Source organism: Mobula hypostoma, chromosome 9 (assembly GCF_963921235.1).
Source record: "Mobula hypostoma chromosome 9, sMobHyp1.1, whole genome shotgun sequence".
NCBI classification, from domain to species: domain Eukaryota; kingdom Metazoa; phylum Chordata; class Chondrichthyes; order Myliobatiformes; family Myliobatidae; genus Mobula; species Mobula hypostoma.
In genome coordinates this window covers 136823316-136842395 of record NC_086105.1, presented here as the reverse complement: position 1 = coordinate 136842395, position 19080 = coordinate 136823316, and the positions used below count along the sequence as shown (strand labels likewise).

The window sequence follows — 19080 nt, the reverse complement described above, 5'->3', positions numbered from 1 at the left end:
TGCGTGTAGTGACAGAGAGGGCTGGTGCACACAGGGTGTGCTGGACTTTCAAAAAGCATTTGATAAAAATATGAACCCCATGGTTTAACTGGGTGAAGGCCAAAGAGGGTATAATTGCTTTTACTCACTGGAGTAAATGTACAGCACTGGTTCTGAGCGACTGGTATTAAAGAAGAAAATATGCCACTTCCTGCACGTATTTTGTTCATGAACTAAACTTAGATTTCAAAGCTTGCAAATGACGAGGTGGTAAATGCGGGTTCTTTTTTAACATTTAAGAATAAATTGGACAGATACATGGATGGGAGGTGTATGGAGGGATATGGTCCGTGTGCAGGTCAGTGGGACTAGGCAGAAAATGGTTTGGCACAGCCAAGAAGGGCCAAAAGGCCTGTTTCTGTGCTGTAGTTTCTATGGTTCTATGGTTCTATTGCATGGATGGTAGTGGATAAGGACACAGAAGCAGGTATCGGCCAAATGCGTCACTACATCTGCTCCCCTGTTTGCAAAGATCATGGCTAATTCGATCGTTGGCTTCAACTCCATTTTCCAGTCTGACCTACATCCTTCATCCACATCTATTTCAGCCTTTGAAGAGCTTAGTAACTCTCCATCCAAGCCCTCTGGCGCACTAAGGAGGTTGCACACAAAATGGTGAAATCTTTGAAATATGCTGGGTATGTTAAAATGATCATCAAAATTGGACTGGAATTTGGACTTATGAACAGAATAAATAGTTACAATTTGGTTAATAACTCACCTATTTGTGCCCGCCATTCCTTGATACAGTTCAAGGTAGTGCATCGGGTCCATATGTCAAACGGTAAACTAGCACGTATTTTTTCCAACATCAATCCTATTTGTGACAGATGTAATAATGAGGTGGCCACTTTAACTCATATGTTTTGGTCTTGCATAAAGCTAGACAATTTTTGGAGAATTGTTTCTAAAATGCTATCAAAAGTCTTGGATCTGGACCTACAACCTAATTTACTTACGGCAATATTTGGGATTATCCCATCAGAACCAGGAAATATTCAACACGGGGAGAACGTACAAACCCCTTACAGGCAGCGGTGGGAATTGAACCCGGGTTGTCTGTACTGTAAAGCGTTGTGCTAACCACTATGTGATCATGGTGCCCCTTGCCCCTTTCCCCTCGGTGATGTGCAGGGTTTCAACCGCTTTAAAGAATCGACAGTTCCTCCCTTCCCACAGATGCTGCCCGATCCGCTGAGATGGTGGAGGTTTACTAGAAATGTAACAAGTGTAGAAACTGGAGTAAAATTAAGACGGCTCTGAAACTACAGTATGTCAAGCAGATAAAGGTATGACCATATAGGCCATTGGGCCCATTTAGTCTTCTGCGCCATTTCATTATGGCTGATCCATTTTGCCTTTCAACCCCAATAGAACATAGAATAGTACAGCACAGTACAGGCCCTTCAGCCCACAATGTTGTGCTGACCCTTAAACCCTGCCTCCCATATAACCCCCCCCCCCCACCACCACCTTAAATTCCTCCATATACCTGTCCAGTAGTCTCTGAAATTTCACTGGTGTATCTGCCTCCACCACTGACTCAGGCAGTGCATTCCACGCACCAACCACTCTCTGAGTAAAAAACCTTCCTCTAATATCCCTCTTGAACTTCCCACCCCTTACCTTAAAGCCATGTCCTCTTGTATTGAGCAGTGGTGCCCTGGGGAAGAGGAGCCGGCTGTCCACTCTATCTATTCCTCTTAATATCTTGTATACCTCTATCATGTCTCCTCTGATCCTCCTTCTCTCCAAAGAGTAAAGCCCTAGCTCCCTTAATCTCTGATCATAATGCATACTCTCCAAACCAGGCAGCATCCTGGTAAATCTCGTCTGAACCATTTCCAATGCTTCCACATCCTTCCTATAGTGAGGCGACCAGAACTGGACACAATCTCCTGTCTTCTCCCCTTATCCCTTCATGACCTGACCAATCAAGAATCTATCAACCTCTGCCTTGAATATACTCAACGACTTGGCCTCCACCGCTACCTTTGGCAAAGAATTCCACAGATGCACCATCCTCTGGCTAAAGAAATTCCTCCTCAACTCCGTTCTAAAAGGACATCCCTCTATTCCGAGGCTGTGTCCTCTGGTCTTAGACTTCCACGATAGGAAACATTCTCTCCACACCCACTCTATCAAGCCCTTTCATCATTTGATAGGTTTCAATGAAGACACCTCTCGTTGAAGATCTTGATCTTGGAGAGTTTACGTAGAAGCACTGTTGGGACACAAAGGGCAGCAAGAAAATAAGCAAAGAAGCAGAGGCAACAATCTCAGATTTCAAGATTCAAGTTGCTGGTGAAGGCAGCAGGCCAGGCAGCATCTCTAGGAAGATGAATTTCAGTTAGTCCTGACAAAAGGTCTCGGCCCGAAATGTTGACTGTACCTCTTCCTAGATATGCTGCCTGGCCTGCTGCATTCACCAGCAACTTTTACGTGTGTCGCTTGAAATTCCAGCATCTGCAGATTTCCTCATGTTTGCGTTTCAAGATTCAAGATTGCTTATTGTCATTTTTCAGCACACGAGTGTAAATGATTGGATCCGACGCAGTAGAGAAACATGAAATAAGTACAAAGAATACAATACCAAAAACAGCTAAAAAAAATCCACCATAAATAACGTGTTTGTTTTGTAGAGAGCTGATGATACTGTAAATCTCCTGCAGAACATCCTTGGGGTCAGCACTTGGTTGGGGGTGGGGGGTGGGGGAGTAAACATTATCATGCACTCTTCAAAAAGTGCTTGAAGAAGATTCAGTAATAAATTCTAAATGGAATTGGGTGAATGTTTGAAGGGGAGCCATCTTCAGGGCTGTGACAATGGAGCAAGGGTTTGGGAACAAACAAAAAATATTTCCAAAGAGTAAACACTGGCATAATCCCTCCTGTACTATATAATCCCATGTGCTAGGCAGCACATGGAATGGCATGGTAGCGTAGTGGTTAGCGCACTGCTCTACAGTGCCAGCGACCCTGGTTCAATTCCCACTGCTGTCTGTAAGGAGTTTGCACGTTCTTCCTGTGACCGTGTGGGTTTCCTCCAGGTGCTCTGGTTTCCTCCTATAGTTCAAAGACCTACTAGTTGGTAGGTTAATTAGTCATTGTAAATTGTCCAGTGATCAGACTAGGGTTAAATCGGGGGCTGCTGGGCAGTGTGGCTCAAAGAAGCGGTCCCCAACCATCGGGCTGCATGATTTGGTGATACGAAACGATATGAGTCAGCTGCATCCTTCCTCATTCCCTGTCACGCACTGTTGAACTTGAACACCACCCCCCCACCCCTGTCGGCCAGTCTGCAAGAATATCGTCAATATTAAACCAGTCCGCTGCACAAAAAAGGTTGGGGACCCTTGGCTCAAAGGGCTGGAAGGGCCTGTTCTGGGCTGCAGCTCAATAAATAAGTAAATGAACATAGTTAATTTTATTTCTGGAGTATTAGTAATAAATTTTACCATCAGATATCTGTGAATATAAATCGCAATTGTCATTTCCTGTAAGTTCATATTTTTCCTGTTTTTCCTCTGGTAGCAAGACGAAATCGTGTTCCTTATTCCATATTCTATATTACAACACAAACTGATAACTGAGCACATAGTCAAAGTTCAAAGTACATTTGTTATCAAAGTGTGTATATATTATAGAACCTTGAGATTCGTCTGCTTACAGGCAGCCACAAAACAAGAAACCCAAAAGGACCCATAAGAAAAGAAGACTGTCAAACATCCAGTGGCAGAGAGAGAAAAAAATAAACAAATAGAAGTAAGGAAATAGCATTTAGAACAAATGCGAGTCCATAGACACGAAGCACAGAGCAGCTGGAAGCCGCACCCTCAGCTCATCGCAGAGCGGAGTATACATCACGGAGCCCGTAGACATGAAGCACAGAGCAGCTGCAGGCCACACCCTCAGCTCATCGCAGAGTGGAGTGTACATCACGGAGCCCATGGACACGAAGCACGGAGCAGCTGGAGGCCCCAGCCTCTGCCTTGGTGCAACACAGAACCCAGTAAACGTTGCAGAGCAGCGAGCAGAACCAGAGCAAACTCACCTCTGGTGCAGACACCCTTCCTTTCCAAGCCATCTGGCCCGGCAATTAAATCGTTCAAGCATCAGGTCCTCACTCTAGGACCTGGCCCCCGTCGCATCGATACACTGACAGGCTTGGACCCCGCTGCCACATTTTGACCCGTACCCGACATTTCCAAATTGGCCTGATGCTTAGATCGACCAAACCTCGCTCTTGTTTTAGGTGGACGGGCCTTGAATCTGCCTCTCCTCTGCTCCGACTTCCCCCCTCTGCCCACCCCGACTTTGCTACGAAAATGCTTTGACTTTGCTTGCTGCCGCATGCTGCGACCCTGGACTCAGCCTTGCCTTTGCCCACCTCTTCGTTGGTGGTGGTGATCGTTTACCATGACCTTTTCCGAGAACGTGTTAGTAATGAAGTACTTAGCTGTAATCCTTGTTTTGCTGACTGCCAGTACGTTGTTGCCCACCTGTGGCAGCGGCGCCCTGAACGCCACAGTGCAAGACAGGGACTGCAAGTTGGAGCCCAGAGCCGAGGGAGCAGAGTGCCGAGAGGGCACTTCACTTCTCTGAGGATCGTCACCTTGTCGTGGTGGAGAGGCTTGTGAACTCCCGAGATCCCGAGAGAGATGCTGGCCGGAGCTTAGCTCTTGTTAGGGTCACCCACGGTAAGGTCAAAGGGGAGTTTCCACACAAACAGCGATCCAACCAAGACCTCAACAGTGGAGCGGGCAGACGCTGACGATGATGCAGGGGAAGGCTGCAGCAGTGAAGGGACCCCAGTCGTCTTGCATTCCACGCCACGGGACCCTGACCCCCATCTGTTAAGGACCGTGTGGTGGCTGCCTGTACATCAGCCTCTCCACGTTAAACAAAGTCACACACAGGCATTCTCCGTTAAGGGAATGACCCCTTAGGAGGAGATCATACTTGAGTGATTGTACTACTGCTACTACATTACTGATAGAATGGAAATGAAAAAGCAAATGAATAGTTACATATGAATTCACCGTAGATTGATCAATCCCATGTGCTCACTTCAACAATCAACAAGCTCACACTGATCTGATTGCAGCCTCACCTCTGCATTCCTCTCTCCCTGTGCTAACCTTTCGCCACTTGGGTTATCAAGAATCCGTCTGCCTCTGCTTAAAAGCTACACAGAGGCTTTGTTTCTTATGGCTTTTGAGAAGAGAGTTCTGAAGAACGGGTGCTGATTGAAAGCATAATTCAGGGAGAAAAGAACTTCCTGTTGCTCTCCTCCGCCTGAAACAAGGAGAATATTCCGTGTAACACACACAAAATGCTGGAGGAACTCAGCAGGTCAGGCAACATCTAGAGAGAGGAATAAACCAGGAATGATCCACTTTGTCTCCAAAAGAAACAAGTATTGACATTCGCAGTACAGTCATTTTTACACTCTTTCTGCTGCTGTGTCAATCTACGAAACACTCTCCTTACTTGGGTGCAGAGTATCTCTACATATATTGCATTGTAATAAATACAAACTCCTCCCCCCCCCCACCCGTCGCATTTAAGATTCCTAAATATTGAGAACTTGGGGTGAAGCGTGTTTGATTTCTCCAACACTTTCGGTCTCAAGTCCATGCAAACCATGTGCAACAGAAGAATCCAACTAATACGAGAGAAGGTCGTTAGCTTTTAGCCCTTCATGCCCATTAGAATCATAACATTTTTATAGCACAAGAGGGCATTTGTCCCACTAGGTCCAACAGGTTATCTGTGGAACGGTCCAGTCACTTTCCCTCATGTGCCATCCAATAAAAATCCTGGTTAACCACAACTATGAGCAGTGATTGCCACCTGATCACTATTTTGCAGAAAAAGCAACTTAAGGATTATTTGTTACATATACATTGAAACATACAGTGTCATTTGTGCCAATCGAATCAGGGAGGATTGTGCTGGGCAGCTCACAGGTATCACCACATTTTCAGCGCCAACATAGAATGTCCAAAACTCACTAACCCGAACTGTACGTCTTTGGAAAGTGGGCGAAAATTGTACACAGATACAGGGAGAATGTAAAAATGCCTTACAGGCAAAAGTGGGAACTGAACCCTAATCAGAGATCACTAGCACTGTAATAAGTGTTACAAAAACTACTGCATTAACCTTGTTGCTCTTCACACATCTCTCCCATGACTCTCTGACCTGTCTAATTCTATATACCTAACTTATCTTCATTGGATTAACATAATTAGTTAATAGAATTCCATCAAGTTCAGATTTAAATTTAATTATTGATCTGCCAATGGTTGCTCTTTGGGGAAAAGAGTCCCAAGTTTCTCCCAGCTTCTTCATAACTTCACTCCTGAAGGGCTTGGCTGTAGTAGTTATAATTGATTGGCTCAACCAACAGAAATTCTTTCTCTACTCTCTCAATTCTACTATATATCTTAAAAACTTCAATCAAAATCACTCCTTCTCAGATTTTGAGGAAATACAACCACAGTTGACAAAAATCTTTCAATGCATTTTCACTCTTGGAGTCCAAGAAACACATTGGTAGGTCTACAATATGCACCCTCATAAGAGCACATACTCAGGCTACTTTATTAGGTACACCTGTACATCTGTTTGTTAATGCAAATATCTAATTAGCCAAACATGTGGCAGCAACTGAATGCATAAAAGCATGTAGAGATCAAGAGGTTCAATTGTTGTTCAAACTAAACATCAGAATGGGGAAGAAATGTGATCTAAAGTGACTTTGACCATAGAATGAGTGTTGGTGCCAGATGGAGTGGTTCGAGTATCTCAGAAACTGCTGATCTCTAGGGCTTTTCATACATAACAGTCTTTAGAGTGTACAGAGTGATGCGAGAAACAAAAAAAAACATCCAGTGAGTGGCAGTTCTGTGGGTGAAAACACCTTGTTAATGAGAGAGGTTAGAGGCAAATGGCCAGACTGGTTCAAACTGACAGGAAGGCCACAGTACCTCAAATAACCACACATTACAACAGCGGTGTGTAGAAGAGCGTTTCTGAACACACAACACATCAAACCTTGAAGTGGATGAGCTAAATAGAGCAGAAGATAATGAATTTAGTGGCCAATTTATTAGGTATAGGAAGCATACCAGCAGTAAATATATTAATTTCTTGACTTTTCCCTTTAAGTCACAGAATTTTGGCAACAGGAATCTTGAAGACTACAGATAGCTTCGAGAGAACCTCCAATTTCCCTTTCAAACACATCCCAGAACTACTCTGTGCTTTAAAGAGATAAGCTGAAATGAAACATTAAAAGGATCAAGATGTGTTAAATTGATACTTTACAGCTGTCCTCACAAAAAAAGGCTGATTAGATTTCAACTCCAGGTACGTTGGCTTGATAACCTATTGCACAAATATCCAGCTGTAACTCATTTGTCATAAGATATAAATTGGCCGCCTGCAAAGCAGATGTAATGCGTTGTCATTTGAGTTACTCTTGACCCCGCCTGCATGCTTTTATGCATGGTGTCGCTGCCATGTGATTGGCTGAATAAATATTTGCATTAATGGGCAAGTGTACCTAATAAAGTAGCCACCGAGGCAAGGTAGTAAGCAATAATGCAAGTGATCTGGTTGAGAACGGAAATCTTCCTGATGGATCTGTGTTCAGTCCTAAGGTTCACAAAGATTTGGGATGTGAAAGGAACCAGAAGTCTATGAGGAATGGGCAGGGAACGTGTGAAGAATTAGATAGCGTTTTCAGAGAGAGATGAGTTAACCTCTATGTTACCATAGGGAAATAGTTCATTTTGAAATGGAGACACGAGGAACTGCAGATACTGGAATCTGGAGTGAAGAGAAACAACCTGCTGGAAGAACTCAGCAGTTTGAGCAAAATCTGTGGAGGATGAAAAGAGTTATTGATGTTTGAGCTTTAAACCCTGCAAGTGGACTGCCTAATACAGGGTCGTACCCCTCCATTCCTTTCCCCACCATTGATGCTGCTCAACCCACTGAGCTCTACCAGTAGCTTATTTTTGCTAGTGCATCTGGCATTCAGAACACAAGGTCTAAGGGCAATGACCATCCTACAGGCTAAACACATCAACATTTACAAGGTTTACAAGGATGTTGCCTGGATTGGAGAGCATGCCTTATGAGAACAGGACGGGTGAAATTGGCCTTTTCTCCTTGGAATGACGGAGGATGAGAGGTGACCTGATAGAGGTGTTTAAGATGATGACAGGCGTTGATAGTGCGGATAGCCAGAGGCTTTTTCCCAGGGCTGAAATGGCTAACACAAGGGTGCTTGGAAGTAAATACAAGGGGGATGTCAGAGGTAAGTTTTTTTACACAGAGAGTGGTGGCTGCGTGGAATGCACTGCAGTGAAGATGATAGAGACGGGTACAATAGGGTCTTTTAAGAGACTCTTAGATAGGTACATGGAGCTTAGAAAAATAGAGGGCTATGTGACAGGGTAATTCTAGGCAGTTTGTACAGTAGGTTACATTGTGGGCCAAAGGGCCTGTAATGTGCTGTAGATTTCTATGCTCCCATGGTCAAGGGAAACAGACACAAACTCTAACAGAATAGCTACGATAATGTATAGATTTTTACAAAAACTATTTTAAAATCACTTGGAAAACAAATGCTAACACTTCAAAGTCTATCAAAAAAAACTATTGATAACGTGGAGCAGTTTCTGATCAATCTCACCAAGCTTGACATAAAATAGAAAATGCTGAGAAATCTCAGCGGATGAATTAGGCAGAGGGAGAAAAAAAAGATTCAATGCAGCAGATTGGGAAATTGGTCAAGTTTCAAAGAAAATTTATTATGAAATTATGTAGATATATCAGCATATACTACTACCCTGAGATTCACTCCCTTGTGGTCATTCACAGTAGGTACAAAGAAATACAATGCAGTCAATGAAAACATTGAAAAAGCATTAAAATTGTAGAGAGGGTGGGGGAATGATGGATGGCACACAGGAATATCTTTTACAGGGCAAGGTCAGGCCTGAGACGGAGATAAGTTGTCTTCTTTAAAGGTTAGAAAGTCTAGTTGTAAAGCAGAGTGAAAAGTGAGTGGATTTTGGGAGTGATAAAGTTTACAAGATAATGCAAATCATGACACAGTTAAAATATTTAAGAGTAAACATTGGCCAGTTTACTGCTTTTCTTCAAACTAATTCTAATACCATCTTCTGCTTTGAACATGCTACTTGAGGGTAGAGGTTCCCAACCTTGTTTAATGCCAAATACCAATACCATTAAGCAAGGGGTCCATTGACTCCAGGTTTGGAAAGAATGTAGAAAGGATTTATGAAGGTAATGACAAGAATCTCAAAATGTTAAATTTGTTTAAATGATGGTTGTCCACTTTGGGAATATGGAGACCTACAATATTGAACCTCATCCTAACAACCAATCAATAGGCTAGGAATTAGCTTGCGCAGTGCACATCTTTTCCAGTACTCTTTGGACTAGCAACAACCTAGTGTGGCAGGCAGGATGTGCACGTGCGCGCGCGTGCACGCACATCTGGTCACATGCATCACTCTCCCTACCAAGATTGCCTCCTTTACCAGCAGCTGAAGCAGGCCTTAAGCTATTTTGTCAATGCTGGCACCGATGCCTTTCCTGTACCCTCTCCAAGGTCTGAACATGAATTGGTGTGCATCATATCGTGACTGAGACCTGATGCATGAATCTGCATTATGTTTCAGCTTTCTTCCTCAATGATAAATACTAGAATCTCGCGTTTTATTATTAACTATAGGGAATTCATTATCCAACTTCTAAACAACTTCCCTGCTGCTTTTAAACTTGCACTCGGAACTATTTACATGCTATTGTATGAAAGGGCCTAGATAGAGTGGCCCTGGAGACTATGTTTCCTATAGTAGGGGTGTCCAGGATCAGAGCGTGCAGCCTCAGGATACTAAGGTGCCCCTTTTGAACAGAGATTAGGAGGAATTTCTTTAGCCAGAGGATGGTGAATCTGTGGAATTCACTGCCACAGACAACTGTGGGGGCCAAGTCATTGGGTATATTTAAAGAGGGTGTTAAAAGATTCTTGATCATTAATGGTTATGGGGAGAAGGCAGGAGAATAGGGTTGAGAAGAATAATAAATCAGCCATGATGGAATGGCGGAGCAGACTTGATGGGCCGAATAGCCTAATTCTACTCCTATGTTTTATAACAGCATGAGCAAAACACGCCACACAATGCATGTAGCAAGAAGCAGTGTGCTTTAGAATTCCTTTGTTTCATCGTTGTCATGTGGGAACGTAGCATCCAATTTATATGCCATGAGTCTCAGACAGCAACCAGACTGATTGTTTGAGTTAAATACTGACCAAGATCCTTCTCTTATTTGCAACTGCGCAGTAGCCACTGCATTCAAGAAGCCAAATGGTACCGTGGCTTTAATGTCCCATTTGAAAGTGATCTGGTTTGGAACCATTCACGCTCTAACTCAGAGGCAGGAATTCTACCCATTGAGACACTGACACAAATTGTCAAAGCTGTCGAACAAACACCTTCTGCGACCAGAATGCTGATTGGCAAGGTCAGGTGGGGAGAGACCTTCTGACTCCTTCGCCAATTAACATACTTCACTTCCCTGAAGAATCTCGCACATTCCAACTTATTATCTTTTATTTTATTATGCAAACTTTGTGTACTCTGTCAGAGAGTTTGAGAGTGGCGTCTGAGGTTTGATAGATAGGTACAATTTAAACTTCTATTGCGAATCTTCAAAGAAGAATAATTCACAAGTTTACAATCATTAACCAATAGGCCTTTTCAGAAAGCTAAAGTTCATAGCAAATTTATTATAAAAATATATATATATGGCACCATATACTACCCTGAGCTTCATTTTCTTGCAGGAATTCACAACAGAACAGAGAGATACAATAGAATCAATAAAAACTACACACATTCAAAGACCGACAAACAAGCAATGTACAAAAGAACAACTGTGCAAATACAAAATAAATAAATAATACAGACAGCAATAATTGAAGACAACGACTGAGAGATTTTTTACCATATTCTACATACCAGTGTCCTGTAGGAGGCACAAAGTATACACAGCAGTGTACCCTGGTGTCGGGAATCCGTTTCTTCCGATTGATATTAATCTCTTCTCTCAGGTATTTTTCATACTGTTCATTAATATATTTCACAATTGGTTCCCAGCTGTAAACACAGAATTCTTTCATTATAAATGTTTCCTAGGTTTAATCGAGAACGATTCAAGATTCAAATTTATTTATTATATATATATTGAAACACAGAGTGTGGTATTTGTGTTAGCCAACGCACCCGAGGGAATACTGGAGGTAGCCTACACGTGTTGCCACACTTTCTGGTGCCGAGATAGCGTTCCCACAATGCTCAGCAGAACGAAGTTCAAAGTTCAAAGTAAATTTATGATTGAAGTATGCATATGTTACCAGAAACTACCCCGAGGTTAATTTTCTTGCAAGCACTCAGGTAGAACAATAGAATCAATGAAAAACCACGCCCAAATTAACACTGACAAACAAGGTTAAAAAGAAGGCAAACTGCAAAAACAAAAATAGTTATAATAATAAACAAATAAACACGACACAGATGACAACAAGGAACAAAAAACAACAGTAAAGTAAGCCTCGTTCACTCTTCCCACTCCCCTCCCACCCTTGCACACACACAGTTCTCTCTTGGCATCATCTTAATCACTTGATCACAGAGTAGCTTTTCCTCACTGTTGGAGAGATGACAACTGCTCCTTGTTCACCAGTTGGACCCACTCATGGTTGCTTTGGGAATCACTAATGTAATGATGGAATTCAGAAGTATCAAGATGCTGTGAAGTGAAGGACTACTACTGCTGAAACAGATCTCTGGTAAATCTGCAAGCTAGATCTTCTGAACGTCTGACTCACAGGCTGTCTGTACCAGGGAAGATGAGGCTCCACTCCGGCTGTTAAAGGTGAGCAGGTACCCAGGACTAACCGTTAGTCCTGACGAAGGGTCTCGGCCTGAAACGTCGACTGTACCTCTTCCTAGAGATGCTGCCTGGCCTGCTGCGTTCACCAGCAACTTTGATGTATGTTGCTTGAATTTCCAGCATCTGCAGAATTCCTGTTGTTTGCACCCAGGACCACACTTCTGCTCGTGATCGCCCAACAGGAACAATATCTCCCTCTGACACCCTTCCTCTTTTCCCTTCTCCCATGGTCCACTCCTCTCTCAATCTGAGTATGTTTGGAGCTTTCACATGTAGTGATGGAGAGGGCTGGTGCCCACAGGGTGTGCTGGACTTTCAAAAAGCATTTGATAAAAATATGAACCCCAGGGTTTAACTGGGTGAAGGCCAACTTCTTTCTTCTTCAGCCCTTTACCTCTTCTACCTATCATAACCATATAACCAAATAACAATTACAGCATGGAAACAGGCCATCTTGGCCCTTCTAGTCCATGCCGAACGCTTACCCTCGCCTAGTCCCACCGACCTGCACTCAGCCCATAACCCACCATTCCTTTCCAGTCCATATACATATCCAATTTTTTTTAAATAACAAAATCGAACCTGCCTCTACCACTTCTACTGGAAGCTAGTTCCACACAGCTACCACTCTCTGAGTAAAGAAGTTCCCCCTCATGATACCCCTAAACTTTTGCCCTTAACTCTCAAGTCATCATTTCCTACTTTCTCACTTCATCGCCCCTCCAGACCCACCCAAGCACCCACCCCCTCCTCACTTGTTAACACTGGACCAAAGCATTGACTGTTTGTTCCTCTTCATAGATGGTGCCCGACCAGGTGAGTTTCTCCAGCATTTTCTGTGTGTTGTCATTATTATTCATAGAAAATTATATGCTGATTTGACTGCAGATTTGGCATTACTGTCCATTTAAAATGACTTGTGCTATTCCAAATATTGCTTTCAGATTCCCAGTCCCCAAATTTTCTTGGACTCCATTCATTCATTTATTTATTTATCTATCTATTTACTTATTTATTTAGTAACACAGCGTGGAGCCGGTCCTTCTGCCCTTCGAGCCACGCCACACCAGCAATCCCACAACTCCATTAACCCTAACCTAATTTCAGGACAATTTACACTGACTGATTAACCTACCTGGTATGCCTTTGGACTGTGGGAGGAAACCAGAGCACCCAGGGAAAACCCTCGCATTCCACGGGGGTGGGGAACGTACAAAGACTCCTCACAGAATGGCATTGGAATTGAACTCTGAACTCTGGAATTCACTGAGCTGTAACAGTATCGCGCTAACCGCCTCGCTATGGTGAAGCCAATCCTACATTGTTGATGGGGGAAGGGCTCAGAGATTGAGACTCAACAACAATGAAGCAACAGCAATTATCTTTCCAAGTCTGGATGGTGAGTGAGATAGAGGGCAACTCCCAGGTGGCATCCCTGTGTTCCAACCTGCTCTTGTGCTCTGTGGTAAGGAGTCACAGAAGAACACTACAGCATAGAAAAAGGCCCTTTGGCCCATCTAACCTGTGCCAAACCATTAACCTGCCTAATCCCTTCAACCTGCAACTGGATCATAACCCTCCATAACCTTCCCATCCATGTATTTACCCAAATGTCCCTTATATGTTGAAATCAAATCCTTATTCACTATTTCCACTGGTAGCTCGCTCCACACTCTCACCACCCTCTGAGTGAAGATGATTCCCCCCCTCATATTCTCCATAAACATTTCACCTTTCATCTTTAACCCATGGCCTCTGGTTCTAGACTCACCCAATCTCAGTGGGAAAATGCTGCCCTTTCTATACCCCTCATACTTTTGTAGACCTTTACCAAATCTCTCCTCAACCTTTACTTCAGAAATAAAGCCCTAGCCTGCGCAAACTTCCTATAACCGAGATCCTCAAGCCCCGGCAACATCCTTGTAAATTTTCTCTGCACTCTCTCATATTTATTGACATGTACCTGTAGGAGGGGGCAGGATTTTTTTAGGTGGGGGGGGGGAATGTCAAATTAACATATTTTGTCAATAACTGACATTGAATTAAATACCACAACAAGCCCATCTCCATTTTGCCTAATTCTAAAGCTCCTATTTTCTACGGTCTAGTCAATGGACTGCAGAGATGGTATTTCATTGCGGGATTGAGTTAGCAGAGGACAATAATATTTGGACGTAAAGTGTTGATGGTAAACTCACTGCCTGACATATGGGTGAGGGGAAGAAGGTGACTGGATGAAGAACATGATACCCTTTTGCAATTAATCTAGTTTCAAAACATTTTCAAAACCTTCAGCACCAGCTTAGATTCAGTTTCATTTATTTATCACATGTACATTGAAGCATACAGTGAAATGTGCCGTTTGTGCTAACAATCAACACCACCTGAAAGGACATGCTGGGGACAGCCGTAAATGATGACACACAGTCTGGGCCTAACAGAGCACACCCACAATGCTTGGCAGAACATCACAGAGCACAACAAAACAGAACTTATCAAGTGCCTAAGTGACAACAGCAAATCAAGTCCAATCCTGTTCTTCCTTCTCTCCCACCCAAACACACGCATACACTGTTCTCTAACCCCTGGATGAGCCATCTTCGGCCTCCAGGCTCCAGCAGATTCTTGGATTCTCAGAACAGGGAAGTAAACCAAGACAATTCCCTATTCAATGAGACCATGGCTGAGTGGTGACCCAGGGCTTTTGTCACATACCCCTTAATGTCTTGAGTGAGCAAAGTTTTGATGATCACTTATTTCAAATTAACAACTGCTCCGGAGAATGGAATGCTCTACTTAACCTCCTGACTTTCCTCATTGGCCACCATCAACGTGCTGGTTCCATTCACAATTACAGGCCTATACAACTTCCCATTATATCATGGTTCCCAACCTTTTTTATGCCATGGACCGTTAAGTAAGGAGTCTGTGGATGGACCCAGGTTACGAATCCTTGGCTTAAATGGATCCAAGCAATTCACCTCAACCATCCTTGTGATGGCCATTTGACCTTCTAACCACTCTCTGCATATAGAATCTCTTCAATTCCATGCCTGATTTATTACTAATCTCCACATTTTGTATCTCCAACTACTGCTCTTGCCTGCAAGTGAAAACACCTCCTATCCTTCCATAATTTTAAAGACTTTTTCCAGGCCACCCTTTATCAGCATTTATTTTTAATGCTGATTTAAGAGGCACAGACTGTTCAATTGTGAATTTGTAATGAAACACCCAGCAGTACTTGAGGGGGAGGGATCTCATTAAAATCTATTGAATATTAAAAAGGCCTGGATACAGCTGACCAGGAAAGAATGTTTTTAATAGTGGGAGAGTGCAGTACCAAAGGGGACAACATCAGAATAGAAGGACATTCCTTTAGAACAGAGATGAGGAGGGAGTGCTTTAGCCAAGAAGATGGTGAATCTGTGGAATTCATTGCCACAGGTGGTTGTGGGAGCCAAGTCAATGGATATATATATAAAGCTGAAGTTGATAGCTTCCTGATTAGTTAGGATGTCAAAGGAAAGGGCAAGAAAATGGGGTTGAGAGGGAATAATAAATCAACCATGATGGAACAGCGAAACAGACTTGATGGGCCAAATGGCCTAATTCTGTTCTTAAGTTCAAAGTTTAAAGTAAGTTTATTCTCAAAGTACATAAATGTCACCATATACAACCCAGAGATTCTTTTCTCATTACTTTGAATTTCTTTGAAAAATGCAAATCAACACGATGAACAAAAGTCCTGCAGGAACCCGTTAACTCACCAGTTTTCATTGTTTATTTGATCTCCAAATCCTGGTGTGTCAATAACTGTCAAGTTCATCTTTACTCCTTTTTCTTCAATAACTAGAAGGAGAAAATAGCATCATGAAGATTAGATAGATGAAGTGAATAGCTGCAGGAGAACAGAAATGACTTGATGTAACCCTGTGGAATGTAATACGACGTAGAAATTCAGTCCCAACCAATAGTATTCATGTGTCTGGTTATGTCAGCATAATTAAATATGCTCAAGCACACCAAACTTTCCCCATTTGAACCGCTCGTATCTGGTCAAATGAGAGTCTGACACTGGCTATATTTTTCTTTTATTTCTTTTCAAAGATACAACACCCTTTCAACCCATTGAGTTCACACCACCCAATTACACATGTGACCAATTCACCTACTGACCTTTGCGCCTTCGGAATGTGGGAGGAAACCTGAGCACCCGGAGGAAACCCACACAGTCACCCTATAGTAGGGTAGGGGTTAGTGAGCGGTGGACAAGCTCTGTTGGTTCTGGGAGCGTGGCGACACAAACCTCGCTGATTTGACGCAAAAACGAATTTCATTGTATGGTTCAATGCACACGTGACAAAATAAAGCTAATCTCTTTAATCTGTCCGGGTTGAGCGGCAGCTATGGCAGAAAGGAAATGTCGATGTTTCAAGTTGAAACCCTGCATCAGAAAAGCTATGACCCAATAGGAGGACAAAATAAATTAACAAGAGAGTAGTGACCAGCGTTCAAGTGGTATTACCCAGAAATTTATCCTCAGGGGTTTTCAGTATATAGCAAAAGCTGCAGGTTTAATCTAAGACACAAGAGATTCTGCAGATGCTGGATATCTGGGTCAATGTGCACAAAACGCTGGAGGAACTCAGCAGGTTAGGCAGCATCTATGGAGGGAAATAGACAATCAAATTGCATTGTGATGTTAACTCTACTTTCTCTTCCCACAGATGAGATCCGACCTGTAGAGTATTTCCAGAATTTTATGGCTTATTTTAGATTTACAATATCTGCAGTTTTTCCTTACTTCCATTGAGGTTCAGCCTTCTCTCTGAAATCTGGGTCTATTGATTATAACGGATTTCAGAAACTGAGCACATAACATTTCAAGCTTTAATGTGACAAGAGGAGCTTTCAAGTAATGCTTCTATTAACTCCTCGCTGTAACTGGGCTAACATACAGTCATGAACATAAATGACCCCAGACTCTGTGCCTTAACTTACAGGAAGTCCCATTCACCTGAAGGGCCTGCTGCTGAGTTATATTCACTTTCATTCGGGTAACACCAAGTTTAAGATTCCCACGCTTCTCCTTAAATCCCTCCCATCCCTAAGCTTAGTAATCACCTCCTTAAGCTTCTTCACCCCTCCCCACCTCCTGGTTGACCCTTAAATGTCTTCTTGCAGCTCAGTGTCAAACCTTGTTCGACGGTGCTCCTGTGAAATGCTTTGGATTGTTTTGCTATATTCCATATTCACATATTCCACTCTCCCCTCCTACCCCTCCTCACAGTCCCCCACCCTGCTTTCATGACTATACCCCTTCCCCACACGAAACCACCATGGTGGGCTTCACAGCTGAACAGGTGAGAAGACAGCTGAAACGACTCAACCCAAGCAAGGCTGCAGGATCGGATGGTGTCAGTACCAGGGTGCTCAAAGCCTGTGTCCCTCAGCTATGTGGAGTACTTCATCATGTACTCAACCTGAGCCTGAGGCCCGGAGAGTTCCTGTACTGTGGAAGACGTCCTGCCTCGTCCCTGTACCGAAGACGCCGCGCCCCTGCGGCCTCAATGACTACAGACCGGTGGCATTGACCTCCCACATCATGAAGACCCTGGAGAGACTTGTTCTGGAGCTGCTCTGGCCTATGGTCAGGCCACACTTAGATCCCCTCCAGTTCGCCTACCAGCCCCGACTAGGAGTTGAGGATGCCATTGTCTACCTGCTGAACCGTGTCTACGCCCACCTGGACAAGCCAGCGAGCACCGTGAGGGTCATGGTTTTTGACTTCTCCAGTGCGTTCAACACCATCTGCCCTGCTCTGCTGAGGGAGAAGCTGACAGCGATGCAAGTGGATGCTTTCCTGGTGTCATGGATTTTTGATTACCTGACTGGCAGACCACAGTACGTGTGCTTGCAACACTGTGTGTCCGACAGAGTGATCAGCAGCACTGGGGCTCTACAGGGGACTGTCTTGTCTCCCTTTCTCTTCACCATTTACACCTCGGACTTCAGCTACTGCACAGAGTCTTGTCATCTTCAGAAGTTTTCGGATGACTCTGCCATAGTTGGATGCATCAGCAAGGGAGATGAGGCTGAGTACAGGGCTACGGTAGGAAATTTTGTCACATGGTGTGAGCAGAATTGTCTGCAGCTTAATGTGAAAAAGACTAAGGAGCTGGTAGTAGACCTGAGGAGAGCTAAGGTACCGGTGACCCCTGTTTCCATCCAGGGCGTCAGTGTGGACATGGTGGAGGATTACAAATGCCTGGAGATACGATTTGACAATAAACTGGACTGGTTAAAGAACACTGAGGCTGTCTACAAGAAGGGTCAGAGCCGTCTCTACTTCCTGAGGAGACTGAGGTCCTTTAACATCTGCCGGACGATGCTGAGGATGACGAGTCTGTGGTGGCCAGTGCTATCATGTTTGCTGTTGTGTGCTGGGGCAGCAGGCTGAGGGTAGCAGACACCAACAGAATCAACAAACTCATTCGCAAGGCCAGTGATGTTGTGGGGATGGAACTGGAGTCTCTGATGGTGGTGTCTGACAAGAGGATGCTGTCTAAGTTGCATTCCATCTTGGACAATGTCTCCCATCCACTACATAATGCACTGAGTGGGCACAGGAGTACATTCAGCCAGAGACTCATTCCACCGAGATGCAACACAGAGCGTCATAGGAAGTCATTCCTGCCTGTGGCCATCAAACTTTACAACTCCTCCCTTGGAGGGTCAGACACCCTGAGCCAATAGGCTGGTCCTGGACTTATTTCATAATTTACTGGCATAATTTACATATTACTATTTAACTATTTATGGTTCTATTACTATTTATTATTTATGGTGCAACTGTAATGAAAACCAATTTCCCCCGGGATCAATAAAGTATGACTATGACTACACAGGAGCTGCTATACAAATGCAGGCTGTTGTTATTGTATGCCAAACCTTGTTTCCAGACACCCTTTGGAACAGAGGTTCCCAGCCCTTTTTACGCCATGGACCAATACCATGAAGCAAGGAGTCTGTGGA

The 19080-nt window shown here is 43.6% G+C and overlaps 1 protein-coding gene across 4 annotated transcripts in view; it reads right to left on the bottom strand.

The window, feature by feature from the left end:
- Window positions 1–19080, bottom strand: part of LOC134352092 (septin-9-like) — a 585694-nt gene that overhangs the window by 51661 nt on the left and 514953 nt on the right. For all 4 annotated transcript variants that reach the window (XM_063059263.1, XM_063059262.1, XM_063059265.1 and 1 more), the window contains 2 exons: window positions 15813–15894; window positions 11109–11246 (listed from right to left, as the gene is read on the bottom strand). In XM_063059263.1, the coding sequence (XP_062915333.1) occupies window positions 11109–11246; window positions 15813–15894 (220 nt within the window). The remainder of the gene's footprint in view (window positions 1–11108; window positions 11247–15812; window positions 15895–19080) is intronic.